Raw genomic sequence first — 22,948 nt, forward strand, 5'->3', positions numbered from 1 at the left:
TTTTAGGAGCACCCTGAAGGGGTTGCAGACTCTAGGGGAGCAGCAGTAACATGAGACCACCCCATTTGAGAAGGATAAGCCAGTGGTTCCCAACCTTTTCCTTTCCACCCACATCCCTATGCCATCGCTGCTCTCTGATGAGTAAGGGGTTGCTTAAGGTGGGATGTGGGTGGAAAGAAAAAGTTTGAAACCCACTGTTTTAATCATCCCTCATGGACTCGTTACGTGCACGGTTTCAGAACTCCAAAGGAAATGGGCCAACGACAATTTTTCTCAAGCAAAATATTGGGTCCAGAGCAGTGATTCTCAACCTTCCCTTCCCACCCACATCCCTTACTCATCACAGAGCGCCGATGGCATCAGGGTTACTTAAAGTGGGATGTGAGTGGGATGAAAATGAACCCCTGAGATAAGCAGAACAGAAGACCCTTCAGGACTGTGGCCATGACAGTAGACCTGTGAGGGGCTCTGCGGCTGAAGAGCGCACAGGCGGCGGGCCGTTGGCGACTTGCAGTCAAAGGACTCACATCAGGCTGCAGGCACCTGGCTTGAGACTGGCTCGAGACTGGCTGAAGGGGTACCAGGTATTGCGAGAGACGGCCGAGGGTGGGTGGGGCCCCAAGAGTCCTCGTGCGCTGAAGGCCTCCTGATTGTGTTGTCGGTTGGGATCTGGAGCTTGGGTTCCAGGCTGAAGTCTGTGAGGTGGCAGAGGCTGCGGGAGAGCTGGAGGCCAAATCCTCACACAGACAATGACTCTGAAAGGACTCCCTTTTTGCTTCTCTTGCTCTGATTGTAAGGGGCACAGGGCAGATCGATAACCTTTGTCTGCCTTAACAGCAGAATAAATGTAATTTATACATTTAACTGTTTTATACCTGACAATGAGAATCTTGAATCTTATATGTCCACAGAGCCTGAACAAGCACAACATTTAATAGCAACCTGAGAGCTATCTGCAGATTCACCCTAATCGGGAAGCTGCAATACAAGAGGCAACACTAAAACCAGAAGGTTATGCCACTGAGCAAATGGAATAAAATCCTCTCTCGCATAATCAATCTGAATTAATACATGCACAAGTAATAAGCCAGTTTATAAGATGAGACAGAAGTAGCAAACAACCACACTGCTCAGAGGCGTTGCAGCTTCCCACGGGATAAGGTTATTTTTTTCTCATCAGGGTGACCCTGTATTGAGATTTGAAGTGGTATTGACCCACATTTTTCAGCAGCTTTAACTGCTCTCCATTATTAGGTGAATTGTGGCAGGTGGGCATGCAAGCGTAAATGAGGTGATAATCATTCTGCTCCCATTTCATCATCCTGTTGTCATTTATCACCAGTCGAACCAGTATTTCACCTTGCTAATCTGTGGTATTTCCTGAATAACTAGTTCATGAAACCCCTCGTAGGGTCAATGGCCATCTTGCAAACACATGCCGTGAAGCGTGGAGAGGGCACCTCTTGCATCAAAGCTCGGTCTGGCCCTCCACTGCAACAGAACTTCCCCCAGCCGTCTTGGACCTCACTATGCCACTGGATCTGGGAGGGGGTGTGTTTGGACCTACTCATCTAAAATCCATTTACGCACACGCTGTTACTTTCTGAGGAGTGGGGTATCCTCCACACATCCACGATGGACAAGTTGGGAGGTGGTGTGCTTGACCAGCTGGGAGCCATAGTCACAAGCCCGCATGCAGGTGGTGGAGGAAGAGTGATCACAGATGGGTTAAAGCAGAGATCCGGTGAGGCAGCACTCTCTACATCTAAGCAGCCCTGTTTAGAGAGGCCCTGCTCACCCTACAATAAATGTAAACCTACAGAGCAGTAACAGGCCATTTCGGCCCATGAGTCCGTGCCACCCAATTTACACCCAATTAACCAACAACACCCCCCCCCTACCTCGTACGTTGTGTTGAATGTGAAATAATAGATTAAAAATTCAGTTTTCTTCCAGACCAGACCCTATAACTATATGAAATATTACCTGTACATATTTGCTTTTATTCATATTTTATTCATGTACTGTAGTGACTACAGTTCATGGTAAATCCAGCACTGGGAAAAAAAATCTCTGTAGTGACCCCCCTCACTTCCCTCGGTCCACTTGCTTATTTTGCTTAACGGTTAATCCAGGCCTGTTGGTAGGAGAGAAGTTTGGAGGAAACCAAAACTCGATGGCCTCACAGGGAAGGGGGGGGGGGCATCAACTTTGAGTAGAGTTCTAAGAGGGCCATACTGAAGAAAGGCTGAGTGTGGATGGACTCGATACTGTTGGGTTGATGCCTTTGTAAACCATGATGTTTATTTGCACCATGTGCCTGTGGCGGGACCACAACTACACTGGCTGCCCTCCTACTGGCCTACTGCAGGGGGCAACCACTGTAGCTGCAGGTAGGCAACCCAGGAGGTTGGCCCCACCCGGCCAGCTGTCACTCACCGGCCCCTTCGGAGAGTCAGACATGTAGAGCCAGCTTAAGATCATTAAAGCCTGTTGTCCGGTCTGTGGATTTTGTGCCAGAATTGTTCACACAGAAGCACTCACAATGTCCCAAACAGTTTTGGCTCCATAGCTCACAGTCCTAGTCCACTAAAGCTAGCAATCCAGATAGTTTCTGTGCAACATTATGGCCAAGTTACTCTATCAGGTTAATAAAATTATTCAGTTGTCATCTTAGATCACAGTGACTATGCACATCAAAATGAAGCTCCTTACCATTATAGGTCACCCTTGGTTTGGTCAGGCACATGACAAGGTGCAAGTCCATTTCATCCGTGGAAACAAACTTTGAGCACACTGGACACTTGAAACCTGGTTTAAAAAGGGAACAGACAAATAATCAATTAAATGCAATACAAGGCAAAGTTTATATATGACGCACAATCTCTTTCATCCACCGATACAGTCAGGGCGGGTGGCCTGGAGACATTCAAATGGAATGGCAGTACAGCCTCCCTAATCTGGAGATCGGATATGACCCATGTTGGCTCGGGGTTTTGTTGTGTTACAATCTGGACAATGCCACATGGGACAATGTTGGCCCAAGTCCCTACACAGACTTAGTGCAACTTTTTTTAGGGAATGCAGAAATTCTAGGGCTATAGCCATTATAGTGCGTAGCACTGAAGCAATCTTACAATGTTTCCTTTCCCTGCAAACAAAAAAAATTGACCAAAGTTTCCATCTCAAAATACAAATTAACACCAGCCTCCTGTGAGTACAATTGTGTCAACTGTATGTAACCAGCAAATACAAACCTTTCTTCAACAAATCACTGTCAATAAAATGTCCAGGAAATATTCCATCATCCTTTCCCATTATAAGTCCCTGTAAAGGGGTGTGTGTGTGTGTGTGTGTGTGTGTGTGTGTGTGTGTGTGTGTGTGTGTGTGTGTGTGTGTGTGTGTGTGTGTGTGTGTGTGTGTGTGGGTGGGTGTGAATATAGGTGCAATGTGCGTGTGTGTTATGTTAATGTGTGTGCGTGAATATGAGTGTAATGTGTGAGGATGTGTGTGTGTCAGGGTATGTGTGAGTGTGTGTGTGTGTGTCAGGGTGTGTGTGAGTGTGTCCTGAAAATTCTCACTTGCTGTAGCTGATTAAGCAATTCATTTAAACAAAACAAAATCTAAAAAAAAATGACTACAATACTCTACTTAATTGAATTAAAAAGAGACAACAATACAAAAATGTTCATAAGCAATAAATATTCACTGTTTGTGGTTTAAATATTTTTAAATTTAAATTTGGACATGAAGCACAGTTACAGGCCGTTTCAGCCCACGAGTCTGTGCCACCCAATTCACACCCCATTAACCTACATCCCCTGGTACGTTTCGAATGGTGGGAGGAAACTGGCGCCCCCGGGGAAAACCCATGCAGACACACAGGGAGGACGTAAAAACTCCGAACAGACAACGTGGTATTAGAACCCGGTCCCGATCGCTGGTGCTGTAAAGGTGCTGTGCTCTCTGCTACGCCAACCGTGCCCTCGTTATTAACCTTGTGCATAGCTGAGTGATAGAATTCAGGGTAGAACTGGTAAAAATTGTAGAGAGGAGACAGAACAGGGAAAAATCAGTGAGGAATTGGAAATGCTCTCTGGCCTAAATCGCACCCTTCTGTGTCATAAGGAAATTTAGAAAAAAAGCTTTTGTACTGGGAATTAAGTATTTAAATGTATCACACTGCAATCCAGAGGTTGCAATGCTACCTGGAACACATGGGTGCAATTGTGTGATAAGTCTCGAGAGGCCATTTGCAATCTTAATATGGACTTCAAAATAGAGAATATAAAAGCAAGGAAGACGTTATTTTGAATTACACTTATATATTGTAGCCAAATATCCCTTTTGTCCATTAAGCACAGCACCTGAACAATACTTTGGCCATAACTGCCCATGTGTCGTGCCAACGGGTAGTTGGTAATTTGTGCTACGTGGGTCTCAGCACCACAAAGATTTGTCACTTTTTCAAGGTCATGAAAGGAAAACATCAGGAGAACAGGGCCAATGCCCATTTCTAAAAAGAGATTTGTCAGCTGAAAGTTCAACTCAGTCAATGATTGATGAACTTCATTTTACATTTCACCAAGCACATTATATGAGAATAGAAAAACCTGATTTTGCTTTGCAGAAATACCCATTTGATCTTTACCAGGTGATGTATTTTTAAGCATGCAAAGATCAAGTACTCAATAAAATCGGTACCTGGGTAAAATAGATTGTTGAACTTTCTCCCAAAATTCTCTGATGTTCGGAGCTGACCCCTAAGTGTCTCCTCTTTGGTTAGAAAAGCTTTGAAAATCAATGGGATTCTTTTTACCAACAATGTCCCCTGGCACCAGCTGTTGTTTGGCTAAGTGGCACATCTCTAGTGTTCCCCGTTTCTCTGCCTCTTGCTGTCACCAGCTATCCACAATGCATATTGAATCATTGGATGGACACATGAGGATATTCAGTGCAAAAATAGGTCCTTTGGTGTATTGAATCACAATGACCATCAAACACCCATTTTTACCCTAACCCAGCTTGTTTCCCCCATATTACCCACCAGCCTGACTTCCCCGCAATTTACCATGGCCATTTCATCCAGCAAGAGCTTAGCTTTGCCACAAGGAAACCATGTAGAGAGCACTGGAGGTCATGATTTAGCCCATTTCACAGAAGTTGTGAGACAGCAAGGCTACCATCTGTGCTCTCCGAACACAAATTACACTCCTGAATCAATACATTAAGAAACTCCCCTTCTTGTTCTATTTCCGAGAGCTCATTATCAAAGTTCATATGACAGAGAGGTTGTGTCAAGGACAAAGGGATGATCTGTGGAGCAGCCATTCATCCAAGTCCAGTGGTTCTCAACCACTTTGCTTCCACTCATATCCCACTTTAAGTAATCCCTATGCCATCAGTGCTCTGTGGTTAGTAAGAGATTGCTTAATGTGGTTTGTGGGTGGAAAGAAAAAGTTTGAAAACCACTGTTTTAATCGTCCCTCTTTGACTCGTTATGTGCACGGTCTCAGAACTCCAAAGGAAATGGGCAAATGACAATTTTTCTCACACAAATTATTTCAATAACAATTGGGTCGAGAGCAGTGATTTTCAACCTTCCCTTCCCACTCACATCTCACCTTAACCAATCCCTTACTAATCACAGAGCACCAATGGCATAGGGATTACTTAAAGTGGGATGTGAATGGGAAGAAAAGGGTTGAGAACTCCTGCTCTAAAGTGAACATTAAAAAAAGGTTGTATTTTCCACAGAAGGCCCAAGCATTATTCTGTTCAGTTGTCCCTCTATTGACAGAAGAAAATTCAAATTACTTCCCATTTAGCTCAATCCCACATCTATCTCAAAATTGGCTGCCACGTCTCCCTGCTTTATGACAGTACTACATACATCTTTGCCTGTGAATCACTTTGAAACATCCTGAGGGTATGCTTTTATAAATTCATAAATGTCACCCTCGTGAATGAGCTGAAAATACAATAAATATTATTTTCCTGTCACCCCCTGCAATTCCCAAATGCCCTTTGCGTAACATAAATAAGAACTTAAATAGCACCTTCAAGTGTACTGAAATGTCCTAAGGCACAGATATAGTTGGATCTTTTGCTGTAGTGCATTTAGACTTTTAGAAGTCCTTCAAAAAACTGGCAGACAATATTAGGCTGCATGGCATTACATGTAATACACCAGCATGGATTGGGAGACAAGAGAGAAAGCAAAGTCAGATTAAACAGATCATACTGGACAACAAAGATTTTGCTTCCTGAACACTTCTGGGTGTATTTTTCGAACTTTGGGGTGTTAATCACCAAAATCGCCGTAGAAGTTTACTATCATGTACCATTTATACGATATAACCTATTTTTGTGATTCCCTGACATATTTTAAGTCTACTTCAAGCAGACAAAACCATGTCATTGAAAATCCATTTTCTGCATTCGCACTTGGATGTCTTCCCTTCTGATCTTGGTGCCACCAGCGGCGGACACAGTGAAAGAATTCACCAGGACCATTGCAACATCATGGAAACCTGGAATCCATCAATGCTGGCTGACTGACATGAGAGGCATCAGATGCTGAGTACAAAAGAAAATCAGTGCCAGTTCAGTTGAACTAACGCAACATGTCAGCGTCATTAAACGATTAAACATGCTAAATTCAATCAAAGTTACGGTAATGTTTCTCCAACTCCCTACATGAAACAACAAATCCTAAATTATCTTTGTGCTCAGCTTGAAGTTCTCTATCATAATCCCCAATTTATCCAGAAGCAAACCTTTTGAATAAAATTGTTTTTTTTTTGGGCTGAGAACCTGTGATCAGGTGGACGTCAATACTCAAATCCTAATTGTCAGCCAAAAATCTCCTGTTTGACTGAGTAGGTGAAGAGGGAAGAGAATTAAAATTAATACACTAATATCGACCCCAATCTCACTTCAGCAGCTTTTACACTGAAAATTTTAAGTTAAAATCCAGCTTTCCTGAATAAGCCAGGCTAATTTTCTTCAGGAACATGCCGCTTGATTAAAATGGTGATAATTTTCAGAAATTTGGGTGAGCTCCCATAGAAAAATTATAAAATTATCCTTATCATTCCACTTCCCTCAACTAAGATCAATTTCCCAGCTCATTAACAATGGGTGAAACACAAAAGTGTGCAGATGCTGTGACTGTAGTCAAAATGCACTGAAATGCTGGAGGAACTCAGCCAGTCTTTCAGTGCCCATAGGAGACAAGCACTTCTGCTTATTCCTTGAAGAAGGGCACAGGCCCGAAACTTTGGCAATATGTTTGTTTCCTATAGACCTCTCTCTCTCTCTCTCTCTCTCTCTCTCTCGCTCTCTCTCCAAAAGAGAAATCCTGTTTGTTTTTTTCTCTCGACTTGCACAACCAGAACTCCTTGCAGGGCTCCAAACCCAATCTTTGAAAGATCTAATCAGCCTCTGAGCCTGGACTGTTTTGTTAGCACCTGCTTTTTAAAATTCCTTCCAAACCAATTTCATTGTCTTTGCAAAGGCACTTGGAGCCTGGATGTCTGGCTTTCATCAAAGCTCTTGGATTTCAAATGAGTCTCTTTTGTGAAGTGTTTGTTTGTGAATGACTTACACTGAAGCCCCACAATCTATCTCTTTAAAAAACATATTTATATAAAATATAACATACCCATAACAGGATCATTTCTCCCATTCCACTCAATCAAATCTTGTGGTTATCCTAAACATTTAAATCACCCTTTAATCCCTGATGCACATCTAATCCACACGGTCTTCACTTAACTTTTAATCCTTGATGTCATTCGGGTGAATTCTCTGAAAGGCCAATCGATTCTTCCTGAACCACAGTGCTAAAGCTGTATGGAGCAGTTAATTGGAATGTATCCTCGGCTCTGTACAGATGCGTGGAAGCCGCGGAAATAAAAGCTTTAAGAAAATCCGGTCTTCAGCCTCCTTCTCATCAATAGCTCCGAGATTCCCACCACAGAAAAAACTCCAACCTATCTATTTTACGTCTAAGTTAGTGGTTCTCAACCTTTTTTTTTCCATTCACATCCCCACTTTAAGTAATCCCTACTTAGTAAGGGATTAGTAAGAATTGATTAAGGTGGGATGTGGGCAGAAAGAAAAAGTTTGAAAACCACTGTTTTAATCGTACTTCATTGACTTGTTTTGTGCACGGTTTCAGAACTCCAAAGGAAATGGGCCAATGGCAAATTTTCTCAAGCAAAATATTTCAGTAACAATTGGGTCTAGAGCAATGATTCTCAACCTTCCCTTCCCACTCACATCTCACCTTAAATAATCCCTTACTAATCACAGAGTACCGATGGCGTAGGGATTACTTAAAGTGGGATGTGGATGGAAAGGAAAAGGTTGAGAACCACTGCTCTAAAGAGTGCCTTGCATGCACCATCCTTTGTTCACATTCTTAATCTGGAAATAGTTTTCTAAAATATTCCTCCCTCTTTATATTAAAAGGAAAATCAGCAAGTCTAGTAACAGCCTTCGTAAACAGACTGTCGCAAACTAACCTCGAGTCTCAGATGAATGCTTGCTTACTTCAGATTTTGTGATTTGCTTTAAATTTTGTGTTTTACTTCAGATAGATGCTTAGTGCCTGCAAGCATTCACATCCTACATTGTAAATTCATAACCCTGCTCTATTCACTTTACACCTACGACTGTGGGGCTCGGTACAACAATCACACCATCTACAGATTTGCTGACGATACCACAGTAGTGGGTTGTATTAAGGAAGGGGATGAATCAGCGTACAGGAGGGAAATTGAAAACTTGGCTGAATGGTTCATCAACAACCTTCCACTCAATGTCACCAAAACCAAGGAGCTGTTTGTTGACTTCAGAAAGGGAAAGCCAAGAGTTATATGATTCAGTGGGGGATCAGAGATGGAGAGGGTGAGCAGATTTATCCTGGACCCAACACACCAATAGCATCATGAAAAAAGCATGTCACCGCCTCTACTTCCTCAGGAGTTTGTGGAGGTTTGGTATGACACCAGAAACCCTGGCAAATTTCTACAGAGGTGTGGTGAAAGTGTGCTGACTGGCTGCATCACAGTATGGTATGGGAACACCAATATCAGTGAATTTAATGGTCTCCAAAAGTTAGTGGACGCAGCCCAGGATATCACAGGCAAAACCCTCCCCGCCATCGAGAACATCTACAGGGAACGCTGCTGTCAGAGAGAAGCAGCAATCATCAAAGACCCTCACCATCCAGCACACACTTTGTTCTCACTGCTGCCAACAGGACTCACTCCATCAGGTTCAGGAACAGTTGCTACCCCTCCACCATCAGACTCCTCAACGACAAACTCAATCAGAGACTCATTTAAGAACACTCACTTGTGCACTTTATTGATTTTCTTTTTTGTTCTCTCTGTATTGCAGTCAGTTTGCTATCTGTTTACAGTTCTTTCTTTGTTTATTTACATGTTTACACTGTGTACAGTTTACTTTCTGCACTACCAACTAGTGGTAATTCTGCCTCGTCTGCAGGAAAAAGGAGTCTCAGGGATGTATGTGATGTCATGAATGTACTCCGACAATAAATATGAAATCTGAATAGCCTCCACAAACAGACCATCCCTGACTATGCTGGAGTCTCAGAGAGATGCTTAATGCTTGCAAGCATTCACATCCTTACAATGCAAAATGAGGCAGTGTAACTAATTGTGAGGAGCCTCTTCCAGATGGGCTCAATGGCCAAAATGCTCTCTTCAATTAGGAAAACAATAGTGCATCTTCGTGAACCCCCACTGCCCTCCGTGATTCTGTGCTCCCAGTTTCCAAGGCTGATGTGAAATGAACCTCCAAAGTGAATCCTTGGAAACCATCCAGCCCAGACGGTGTACACGGCCACCCCCTTAAAACCTGTATGGACCAACTGGCTGGAGTTTTGCAGACCCTTTCGAGTCAGAGAAGGAGAAGGAGTGTCCCTCGGTCTCTGCAGCCACACAAGACTCCAGTTCAGTTCAAGCCATTGGCAACTGGAGCCCAGATCCAAACCTCCAACGCACTTATGAAGCCTTCAGCGTCCAGGGCCCAATGGGAGCACCTCCTTGCCCTCAGCTCCCTCTCGAATCCTGGTTCCGACACCCAATTCTCATGAGCCAGTCACCAGCAGCCCACACCGTGGTGCAGGTCCTTGAACTTCAAGGTGCAGCAGCCCCTAGCTCGTACGGCTTCCTCACCCACAGGTCGCTAACAGCTCACCATGACACCAGCCCCCCCACCCCTTGTGAGTCCTTCAGCCGTAGAGCCCGTCACCGGACCACCACCATCCTTTGAGTCATCTCTTTCCCAATTGGCGGTGGGCGGGCGTTCTCCCCATGATAGGTGCCCTGCGCCAGTCCACTGCTTGCCCAGGCTCTGCAAGCCCTTATGGTTGTTGCCGAACACGGGCACCACCACCTTGGGCTCAGACCCCAGACTTAAAAACGCTGTCGGCTCCTTCAACCATAATGCCATTGTAGTCGGTATATCGCATAGATCTGGCTGCAGCAAACAAGTTTCAATGCCACAGTAGATTGTAATTATGTACTGGCCCTAAATTCTCATCACTAACAGTACCAAAACTTCACAAATTTCATACACTGCTCAGAGCAAGTGATCTCTTCCATGTATGTCCTGAAATTCACAGGCAAGGTTATAAGTGCAATAAACTGTCATCAAATGAATCATTTTTGTCAATTATTCTGACACAATCAGTAAGAAATGAGAATCATGAATATGATCATTTAAATATCTGCTCAAAAATATTCAACCCAGCCCGTATATGGCATCAAGAACCTAAAGTACTTCAAATTCATCTAAAGATAAATGAACTGTAGGCCAGGAGCCAACTTCAGATACAAGTGTGTAGCAATGATCCCGACGGAGAATAGGACCTTCTGTACGAGTTGAGCCGCATTGTGTGGCAGCTGGGAGGTTAACCCGTCTGGCATTGGTGTCTTGAGGTCTCCTCGAAATTCAGAGGCAGGTGAATTGGGCCACAAACAAATGTAGGTCAACATGAAGTTTTGCATCAGAGAAGTGTTTGGGAGCAGTGGAGCTGCTATGCTAAAAGATTCTGCTGGTAACAGGATGCAGCAGGTTCGAGTAATTCCACTCTTTAAGCAAGTATCCACAGAACCCAAGTGGGGTTAAATCATGAAAGTCTCTGGACACCGTGATTGTAAAAACACAACATTGGAGAAACCCAGCAGATCAAACAGTGTCTTTCTATAGCAACGGTAAAGTTTTGTGCCTGAGCACTTCATCGAGGCATGAACAAAATGTGGACAGGCACCCAAACAAAATGGTGGGGGGGGGAGGAGCACAGTCCCACAGGCAGGAGGTGAATGAGGGAGGGAAGGCACACCAGTGGAGGGGCGAAGTGTCTGTGAAGGGTGGAGAGCTGGAGGGAAGGAGACAGATGGATGGGGAAGAGGGAGAGGTGAGGAAGTTTGCTTTTAATTCATAGAATCCATTATGAGTTCTGGGCCACTTAAACAAGCTGACCAGTTTACCAGAGTTGCCTAGTATTTCTCCTGAGACATAGGCAGGAGGAGTGTCGAGGGGTACAGAGATTGGAAAATGAGAATAAATGATGGACACAGTCACAGAGAAGGCTTCACATCTCAAGCCACATGACTGAAATTGAAAAGGGCCTAAGCCCATCTTTGTCTACAAATGAAGAGAACAGGAAGATTGAAAACAGGACTGTAGCTAATGCAGATAGTGAGGCTGGATGGCAGTTGTCAAAGGGCAGGAGAGAGTGCACAAGTAAATCAACTGGGTCACAGGGCAGCGAAAAGATTAAAACCTTGTGTTTTTTTTTTAACTTAGTTAATTTTATGCCTGTCTCTTTAAGATAACTATTATTTGTAGTGTTACCATAGTGATTGTGATGTAATATGTCATAATATCCACCCAGACTAATGATTTGCTCATTATTCAACAAGGAAGCATGAGCACAAGAAAATTTTCTTTGTCTTTTTCAATACTTTTTTTGCATGTCTTTAAATCCCATTTTGTATCTCTTTAAAAGCATCTTTATATACACTTTATATCTCCATTATACAGTAAATACTTTGTTAATCATTGTTATGAAAGTCTTAATGTAAAGTTATGCAAAATGTTTATCTGTTTTATAATGAATTAAAGCTACTTAAAGCAGCAGCCAAAGAGTTTGTTTTGTTAGATTAAAGAGATTGAAATTCGGTGTATTTTAGCTCATGTCTTGGAAGATGATACCTTCAAATCAGGATATATTAAAATAAGGAAAGTGTCATCTATATTTTGATTCAAATAAAAATTTCTCACCATGCAAATTTTTATCCAATCGTGAACATCTTTCTAAAGCCTGCTTATCTTTCCTGAACATTCTGATCTTCCTTTTCCTTCACTCCATCTTTCTTCTCTTTATTCTTAACAGATATGGTTGTGGCAAAAGCACTTCCCTTTGGTTTCTGTTGAGACAATGACTTAGACTTTTTGAGGAATGATTTAAGTATCCTTAATATTTCCAAATACTGGTGCAGCAGCGTTAACAGGCAGGGCACGTGTTATTTGTCCAGCAGTTTAGAAGTTGAGCAAAGCAGAGTTAAGAGTGAATTTTGGGAGAGGGAGGTGGGTGAAATGTAAAGAAACCTGGCGAGAGCCTGGGCCCCATGGCTTTCGAATGGAATGTCAGCCTGTCCAAAATTTCATTTTGGATTCAACTTCAGTAGACCACCAAACTTTGCATTCAGAAGTTTGGGCTTGCTGCCCAAGAGTTTCATGAGAGGTTTTCATTCCAAGGGGATGACCAATATATATTTCAACAGGCCAAGAAACATTTTTAACCATAAAAATCTTACAGGCATTGCAAAATTAATAGCAAATTTCCATCTAATGAATTTCACAATGCAATAAAAAATTGTTCCTGGTCATCCCACTTTATGAGCCAAACAGCCCCAAAGCTACCCTCTCTTGAGAACACACCTGAGCTCCACTAACATTCTGATTTCAACCGCTGCTGACCAGTGCCTTGTCCGTGAGCCAGAGCCTTGATTTGTGATGGTGGTCTTGCTCTGTACCTGGGATCAGTGAAGCTGCCAATTAAAGTTTTCCCATAAACCCCACTCATCCTCCTCCTGTAGCATCAGAATGGTTTACACTACTCCTTCTCTGGAAGCTGGTTACACACTCTCCAGTTTAACATAATCATCACAGGAAGAAATTAAACTCTGTTCACAACATCAACAAAGCCCTGGCTACTCAATCAATTATGCATTCCCTGTCAGCTTGTGCATTGTGTGCATTCATTACCATTTTTTGCTGAATTTAATTAACCATACAACATGAATTTAACCTGATGGTATTTTGGCTGTGCTCCTTCTGCCTTCATACAGACAGAACCTAAAAAGAGATCAGGACAGCTAGAAGGAGGTCGTGGGAGGCAGAAGAGTGGTCACAGGATGGTCTTGAGTGGATTGGGCGGTGTTCAAGAACTCAGCAGAATGATTTTAGCAGTGGTTACTTTAACCACATTAAGTAATCCCTATGCCATCGGTGCTCTGTGATGAGTAAGGGATTGTTTAATGTGGGATGTGGGCGGGAAGGTTAAGAATCACTGCTCTAGGCCCAATCATTACTGAAATATTTTGCTTGAGAAAAATGGTCGTTGGCCCATTTCCTTTGGAGATCTGAAACCGTGCACATAACAAGTCAATGAGGGACGATTAAAACAGTGGCTTTCAAACTTTTTCTTTCCACCCACATCCCACCTTAAGCAATTCCTTACTCATCACAGAGCCCTGATGGTATCGGGATTTCTTAAAGTGGCATGCGAGTGGAAAGAAAAGGGTTGATAACCATTGGATTGTAGCATGGCCACTATGGACTTTATCAAAAGAGATGTAGACAAGTGTGTCCCCACTAAATTGGTCAGGGTTTACCCAAACCAGAAACCGTGAACAATGAAATCCAGAACCTGCTGAAGAAAGGCTGATCACAGGCATTTATGTCTGTAGATCCTGAACACTAGACAAAGAACAGGTACAACATTTGGAAGGTCATTTCCCGGGCAAAATGGAAATTCAGGACAAGAATGGAAACAACAAAGGATATCCGAAAGCTGTGGCAGGGTCGAAATGACGTAACTTGCTACAAAACAAATCGTGGTGCAGTAGGGGAAGGCAAAGCTTCACTCCCAGATGAATTCAATGCCTTCTACACCTGATTTGACCACCAGAACAATGAAGATCCACTGTGCGGCTCTGATGATCTTCTGCTGTCCATTATCAGAGGATGACGTGCAGGCTACCTTCGAGGAAAGCACCATGTCCTGATGGAGTACCCTGCGCGGACCAACTGGCTAGTGTATTCATGGATATCTTCAACATCTCACTCCGAAAGGGCATGGTGCCCACCTATTTTTGGGGTGGCATGGTTCACATAGTGGTTAGCGCAACACCTTTAGAGTGCCAGCGATAGGGACTTGGGTTCAAATCCCGCGTGGTCTGTAAGGAGTTTGTACATTCTCCCCGTGTCTGTATGGGTTTTCACCGAGGTTCCAGTTTCCTCCTACCAATCAAAATGTACCAGGTGTTGTAGGTTAATTGGTTGTAAATTGGGCAACACAGACTCATTGGCCGAAATGGGCTGTTACCATGCTGAATGTCTAAAAAATATAGGTGTCAATCACACCGGTGCCTCAGAAGAGTGTGGTAAATGACTATCGACCAATGGCAATCACATCTATAGTGATGAAGTGTTTTGAGAGACTGGTATTGATGCATATCACCTCCTAACTAAGTGGTGGCATGGATCCGTTTTAATTTGCCTAATGCAGCAACAGGTCTGCAGCAGATGCCATCTCGCTGGCTCTACACAAAGACATGGAATGCCTGGTCAGCAAAGATGCATTCATCAGAATCATTGGGGGATCAGAGGTGGAGAGGGTGAGCAAATTTAAGTTCTTGGGAGTCACTATCTTGGTCAGGGTTTACCTGGACCCAACAAACTAATGGCATCGTGAAGAAAGCTCGTCAGTGCCTCTACTTCCTCAAGAAATTGCGGAGGATTGGTATGACACCAGAAATCCGGGCAAATTTCTACAGAGGTGTGGCGGAAAGTGCACTGACCAGCTGCATCATGGTTTGGTAATGGGAATATCAATACCCCTGAGTGTAAAGCCCTCCAAAAGGTAGTGGACACGGCCCAGGACATCACAGGCAAAACCCTCCCCGACATTGAGAACATCTACAGGGAACGCTGCCGTCGGAGAGCAGCAGCAATCATCAAAGACCCTCACCATCCAGCACATGCTCTGTTCTCGCTGCTGCCATCAGGAAAGAGGTATGAGCACCACCAGGTTCATAAACAGCTGCTACCCCTCCACTATCAGACTCCTTAATGACAAACTCAATCCACTGAGGTCCCCGCTCCCCCCCCCCCCCACCCCACACCACACCACTTCTGTTTCTTTGCTCAAGATTCTAGCAGTTAAATAAACATGTCAGAAAATTTCTGTGGAAGGGCAAGGTGGCCAGTCTCCATAGAAAAATTAACATGGAAATATGTTGGGAAGTTCACAGCTCCCAAACTTAAAAAATTATTATTATTGGGCAACCAAATCTAAATTTCTCACCTCCCTATTTGAGGGAGATGTCTTCATTGGTGAAAATAGAATTGTATAAAGTGGGAAAGAAGATAGCCGAGGATTTTATATATAAATGGGATTCAAAATTAATATCTGGTGAGAAAAAAGCCCCCTTGTTAAAACATTTAATTAATATCAGGAGTAAATAAATGACCAGATGGGAACTAAGGTGGGGGGGGGGGGAAATATCTCCAAAAATATACCCCCGACTCAGAATAGACTTATACCCCTATCAATGGGTAGTGAGATTTTAGATATCTGGTCCTGAAAACAGATCAGATTTATCGAGGATTGTTATGAGCAGGGGAAATTCGTGTCGTTTGAACAATTAAAAATAAGTTCGCTAATAATACAATATTCTGCTATTTTCAGTTAAGAGCATATTTAAGGGATAGATTGGGCCTGGCAATGACTCTACCCAAGTGTAGTAATGTGGAGACTCTGATTTAAAAGGGAAACACAGAGAAATTTACTTCAGCAATGTATTTATTACTTCAAACAGGAATCCCTTAACCCCTAGGGGGCTCATGTCAAGACAGAGATAGGAATCAGACTTAAGTATAAGTATTGGTGATTAAAGCTGGTCCGATTTATGTTGGGACTGTATGACAAACACATTAAATGTAAGATACAGTTGGTGCAATATAATTTTTTTGCACCAGTTATATCTCACACCGCAAAAATTAAATAAATTAAAACCAGACATTTTGTGGTGAGGAGATGGGAACTTTTCTACGTTCATCTTGGGCTTGCTCCAAGGTCAGACCCTTTTGGGTAGATCGTGGGGGAAATTTTTAAAGCAAATCACAGGAATCCAATCTCCACAGGTCCCAGAATTATTCTTACTGGGGAATATTGCCGCAATAAGACCTAAAATCAGGTTGTCCCAATATCAAACAATATTTGTAAAGATCGCATTGGCAGGGGCCAGGAAATTTATAGCAGTTATTGGAAGTCTGAGTCGCATCAAGGTTGGAATGCGGGAATGCATAGTTGTGTTCCCCTTGAGAAGATTACCTCTAACCTAAGAAATAAGTATGAATTGACCTTACAAATATGGCAGTCATATTTACAAAATGTAGCTGCAAATCTTTACATCCCATCTCACCCATGAGACCCACGCTAATAACCTTCCTCCCCCCACCGAGATCTAAGTAAATTTTGAAATTTGTAGGGAAGATGACGGACTCCTGACAATCCCTGTTTCCTTCTATCTTTCATTTCTCTTTCTATTCTTTTTTTTCTGCATTTCTTTCTTTGAGGTCTATTCCTTTACTTTATTCACTATTCCTGGGGAGGGGGTGGAGGGGACAGAGACGGGAATTATAGCCATCATGCATCAAAGATTGTTCTTGCTACTGTGTTCAATTTTTTCTGTTCTTGTTGATTCCATGTTTGAAATGTAAAATTTAATTAAAAGATTCCATCAGCTGCTGTTCTTGTGTTTATCTAATAAATGATAATTAGTTGAATGAGGCTTAAATATTGGCCAGCAAATAAAAGCATGTCCAAATTATTCTTCTCAATATGATCATCTGGCTTCAACCAGTTCCCAGCCAATTGCAAGCTCTGCACATTATTCAGTGGACATTTGCAGCAAGGTCAATTCTAGTAAAGTGATTCAAGACTCCCTTTATCCACTGGCATCTCAGTTAATTGGTCATGCAGTGTCCTGGGATAGGAAGCCCTTTTGAGCATTTTCCACTGGGCCACCCTTAACTGGGACACTAATTGGTTTTCCACTGAACACAACTCATCCCCAGGGATCGGCACGTTCTAACTTCCGCTGGAAACGGGTGATTTCCTGCTGTTCAGTTCCCACTGGCTTTATCGACACGTCGGCATCAGCAAATGCCGGGGATACAAGTAGGGGGTAGAGGCGGTTAATCCACTGCGTGAAATGATGCCATTTGACGCTGGCATTCGGACAGTGTTCCTTTGCCACTGAACCCCATCCCAGTTAATTCCTGGGACAGGGTGCCAGTGGAAAAAGGTGCTAAAGCTACGAGTGCTATGCAATGAACACATCATGTATTTCTTTGGCTTGGCTTCGCGGACGAAGATTTATGGAGGGGGTAAAAGTCCACGTCAGCTGCAGGCTCGTTTGTGGCTGACAAGTCCGATGCGGGACAGGCAGACACGGTTGCAGCGGCTGCAGGGGAAAATTGGTTGGTTGGGGTTGGGTGTTGGGTTTTTCCTCCTTTGCCTTTTGTCAGTGAGGTGGGCTCTGCGGTCTTCTTCAAAGGAGGTTGCTGCCCGCCAAACTGTGAGGCGCCAAGATGCACGGTTTGAGGCGATATCAGCCCACTGGCGGTGGTCAATGTGGCAGGCACCAAGAAATTTCTTTAGGCAGTCCTTGTACCTCTTCTTTGGTGCACCTCTGTCACGGTGGCCAGTGGAGAGCTCGCCATATAACACGATCTTGGGAAGGCGATGGTCCTCCATTCTGGAGACGTGACCCACCCAGCGCAGCTGGATCTTCAGCAGCGTGGACTCGATGCTGTCGACCTCTGCCATCTCGAGTACTCCGACGTTAGGGATGAAAGCGCTCCAATGGATGTTGAGGATGGAGCGGAGACAACGCTGGTGGAAGCGTTCTAGGAGCCGTAGGTGATGCCGGTAGAGGACCCATGATTCGGAGCCGAACAGGAGTGTGGGTATGACAACGGCTCTGTATACGCTTATCTTTGTGAGGTTTTTCAGTTGGTTGTTTTTCCAGACTCTTTTGTGTAGTCTTCCAAAGGCGCTATTTGCCTTGGCGAGTCTGTTGTCTATCTCATTGTCGATCCTTGCATCTGATGAAATGGTGCAGCCGAGATAGGTAAACTGGTTGACCGTTTTGAGTTTTGTGTGCCCGATGGAGATGTGGGGGGGCTGGTAGTCATGGTGGGGAGCTGGCTGATGGAGGACCTCAGTTTTCTTCAGGCTGACTTCCAGGCCAAACATTTTGGCAGTTTCCGCAAAGCAGGATGTCAAGCGCTGAAGAGCTGGCTCTGAATGGGCAACTAAAGCGGCATCATCTGCAAAGAGTAGTTCACGGACAAGTTTCTCTTGTGTCTTGGTGTGAGCGTGCAGGCGCCTCAGATTGAAGAGACTGCCATCCGTGCGGTACCGGATGTAAACAGCGTCTTCATTGTTGGGGTCTTTCATGGCTTGGTTTAGCATCATGCTGAAGAAGATAACCTGGGCAGAAAAAAATCCGAAGCTGTTTCACAGGGTGGGTGAGAACAAACAAGAAAAGATGAAGAGATGAATCGTGAGAAAACGTTAAGGTAGGTAATCAAGAGGTGAGGTTAAAAATGCTAATCTTTCTGTGTGTCAAATAACAAAGCATTCTGTATCCGTTTACAACAACAACACAAAATGAAGGAAGGAAGAAAGCAGAAGTCTGAAGATTGGGTAAGCATTAACAAACACACCAGGGTAATGTAATGTGCCAGTAGGCAAGTCATGGAGCAGTTGGAAGGCAATGATAACTTCCTGGTGGGAATGTGATATAACATGGCCCAGTAGAAAGCAGCATGTGCATGAGGTCAGATCCAGCATCGTTACCTCTCTGTGGACTAATTGGAATTTATACAGCCTGCAAGATAAAAAGCAATGATTAACTGGGTAGAACAACCCTCAAAATGGAAAGTGCAATAGTGAACTTGAGCAGGTTTTTACAATTGGGATGATGCGATTCATCACAACCTTTATTCAGAATTTACCGATGTGAACATTCGTTGTTTTGCAAATATTGCTATGAATTATATTTCAAGAATAAATAAATAATGCAAGTAAAACTGGAGAAAGAGAGTCCGTGTCTGTGGTTCTTTGATCATTCAGGAATCTGATGGCAGCGGGGAAGAAGCTGTCCTTGTGCCGCTGAGTGCTCATCTTTAGGCTCCTGTACCTCCTTCCAGAATGAAGGCATGGCCTGGGTGGTGGGTGTCCTTGAGGCTAGAAGCTGATTTCCTAAGACACCCCCTCTTGTAGACGCCTCTGATGGAGTGATGACTGGTGCCCATGATGTCGCTGGCCGAGTCTTTTCCTGTCCTGTACATTAGCACTTCAGTACCAGACAGTGAGGCAACCAGATAGTGATACAATCAGACAGTGATGGAACCAGCCAGAGTGCTCTCCATGGCAACATACCAAATCTCCTCAAACGCCTCACAGAGTATAGCCACTGGCAAACCTTCTTTGTGATAGTAATAGCCCCTTTATCCACTGGCATCCCAGTTGATTGGCCGTGCAGTGTCCCAGGATAGGGAGCCTTTTGTGCCATTTCCACTGGGCCACCCTTAACTGGGACACTAATTACTTTTCCACTGAACACAACTCATCTCCGGGGATCAGAGAGTTCTACCTTCCACTGGAAACGGGTGGCTTTCTGCTGTCCCTTTTCCACTGGTTTTATCAGCACGCCGGCATCAGCAAACACCGGGGGCATGAGTAGGATGAATCCCTGCATTAAATGACCTCATTTGATGGTAACGTTCAGACATTGTTCCTGTTCAACTGGACCACGTCCCAGTAAATTCCCAGGACAGGGTGCCAGTGGAAAAGGGGCTATTGACATGGACGGTCATGGACAGATCCTCGGAAATGTTGACACCCAGGAATTTGAAGTTCTTGACCCTCTCTACTCTTTTTGAGGACTCTGTTTTCTCCTGCTTTCCTCCTGGAGTCCACAATCCGCTCCCTGGTTTTGCTGACATTGAGGGCAAGGTTGTTGTCATCACACCATTCATCGAGCTGATCTATCTCCCTCTTGTACGCTTCGTCAATGCTGTCTGTGATTCTGCCGATGACCATGGAGTCATCGGCAAATTTGTAGATGGCATTGGAATTGTGCCTGGCCATACAGTCATTGGCGAATGGAGCAGTGGGCTAAGCATGCATCCTTGAGGTGTACCTGTGTTGATTATCAGTAGGGAGGATATACCTGTTTCCATATCGTACCCCACTGTGGTCTTCCAATGAGGAATTCACGGATCCACTTGCAAAGGGGGTGAGAAGCCCAGGTATTGGACCTTGTTGACCAGCACTGATGGAATAATGGTGTTGAAGGCTGAGCTGCAGTCGATGAAGAGTAGCCCGATGTACACGTTGGTATTGTCTAGGTGATCCACACGCGAGTGGAGAGCCAGTGATATTGCATCTGCTGTGGAGTGATTATGATGGTAGGCGAATTGCAGCGGGTCCAGATCTTCTTTTAGGTCCGGTTAATTCTGGCCATGACTAACCTCTCAAAGCATTTCATCACAGTAGAAGTTAGTGCTACTGGGCGGTCGTCGCTGAGGCAGCCCATGCTGATCTTCTTGAGTACCAGGATGATTGATGCCCCTTTTGAAGCAGGTGGGAACCTTTGACTGCAGCAATGAGAGGTTGAAAATGCCCATGAACACTCCAGCTTGTTGGCTGGCACAGACATTCAGTACCCTGCCAGGTCCAACATCAGGGCCTCACAGCTGTTTATATCATTAAGTATAAATGCGCTCATTTACTCTCCCACAGAAGATGTGTTGGTGGTTCAGTTTCCTGGAACACTTTTTTTTTAATGTGTATTTGTTTTGTTTCTCATGCTACATCAGAATGATCTGTACACTTCAGCCTTCTTGTTCCAAGGCAGCTGGTTGTTTCAGTCCTAGATTTAATTTACATTTTTTTTTTTCCGATGAACACTTCACCTATTGCTGGTGCAAGTCTTAGATCAACTGAACCGCCATCACCCAGATCGACGCATCAGTGAGGACTGAAGATCTAACATCATTTCAAATCCCTTTCGCCAATAATCCCGGCGGCAGGGTTAGGGCAATGCTATTACAGCGACCCAGGTTTGATTTCAGTGCTGTCTGTGAAGAGTTTCTACGTTCTCCCCGTGTCGGTGTAGGTTTCCTCTGGACGCTCTCGGTTCCTCCCATTCTTCAAAACGTACTGGGGGGGGGGGGTTTGCAGGGTTATTGGGTGACACGGGCTTCTGGGCCAGAAGGGCTGTTACCGTGCTGAATGCCTAAATTTAAAACAAAAATCCCAACATTCTCCCATTTGCACTGTCTCTCATCAGTGCAACAAATATTTAATTTTTTTCAAAAAAATTAATTTTGACACACAGCATTTTAGCCGACAAGTCCGCGCCGCCCCATTACACCCCATTAACCTACAGCTCCGGTACGTTTTTTGAACGGTGGGAGGAAACCAGAGCCCCCGGAGGAAAACCCGCACAGACATGGGGAGTACGTACAAACTCCTTACAGACAGCACGTGACTCGAACCCCAGTCCCGCTCGCTGGCGCTGTAAAGGCATTGCACTAACCGGGCCGATAGTTGAATATAAGACTTAACATTTTTCCACATTCACCTCTCTCGCCTCCAGTATCATCATCTCCAGGCCCTCCAAGTTCTTTGCAATCCCCCAATTTTAGCACCTGGACACCCTCACATTTCATCGCCCCATCAATGGCACCTGTGCTGTCAACTGCACAACACTTGAACTCTAAATCCTTTCCAGAGGCTCCTTTAATAACCAGCCTTTGGTTATCCCTTGTGCTCATCAATCCATTCATTTTCTTAAGTGTCCAATTTAGTTCCTTAACACTATCATGAAATGTATTTGGGGGCATGAAATAGTGTTAATTATAGTTACTGCTGCTGTTTAACTCAACTGAACAATGGACAGAACTGCCGGTTGTGACATCTTTGTATGATTAGTTGTATTATTCAGTGGATAATTTTAAAATTTAAATGTAGACGTACAGTACGGGTAACAGGCCATTTTGGCCCACAAGCCTGTGCCGCCCAATTTACACCCACTTGACCTAACCCCCCCCCCCCCCATCCTGGTACGTTTCTAACTGTGGGAGGAAACTGGAGCCCCCGGAGAAAACCCACAACAGCAAGATGGCAAAGGGGAAGAAATTGGATCCAAATTGTGAAGAATAGTTATTGAGTTAAACAGATGTTATATAAAAATATTGTGCAATTCTTTTTATTCCAGTTCCGTGATGAAGTGACCCCGTAAGGGATTGCAATGTTAAATATTCTCCTATTGATGCAATTCTTTCTACAGGATTAAACTCTGATTTCTCTCACTGGCCTGATCAATACCATTGATGCATTTGTTAGGCTAAAAGTGAAGCAAACTGGTGAGTTAGGGAATGTTAGACATACAAGAACATAAAGATGAAAAAAAACACATTATTGTTCATTGTAACTGAAATACAAGTTACTTCAAGATGCTGTCTAGATATATAAAGATGTAAAGCAGATGCCTTGGCAAGATATTCCAAAAATCAATTGTATTCTTGGAGAAGT

The 22,948-nt window shown here is 43.9% G+C and overlaps 1 protein-coding gene across 7 annotated transcripts in view; it reads right to left on the reverse strand.

Annotated features, from left to right (window-relative positions):
* Positions 1 to 22,948, reverse strand: part of znrf2b (zinc and ring finger 2b) — a 225,397-nt gene that overhangs the window by 94,783 nt on the left and 107,666 nt on the right. For all 7 annotated transcript variants that reach the window (XR_011347460.1, XR_011347464.1, XR_011347474.1 and 4 more), the window contains exon 2: positions 2,716 to 2,811. Coding sequence is in view for 4 of the 7 variants with exons in the window: in XM_069906526.1 (XP_069762627.1) it covers positions 2,716 to 2,811 (96 nt within the window). In the remaining 3 variants the exon portion in view is untranslated. The remainder of the gene's footprint in view (positions 1 to 2,715; positions 2,812 to 22,948) is intronic.

This window comes from Narcine bancroftii, chromosome 1 (assembly GCF_036971445.1).
Source record: "Narcine bancroftii isolate sNarBan1 chromosome 1, sNarBan1.hap1, whole genome shotgun sequence".
NCBI classification, from domain to species: Eukaryota; Metazoa; Chordata; class Chondrichthyes; order Torpediniformes; family Narcinidae; genus Narcine; species Narcine bancroftii.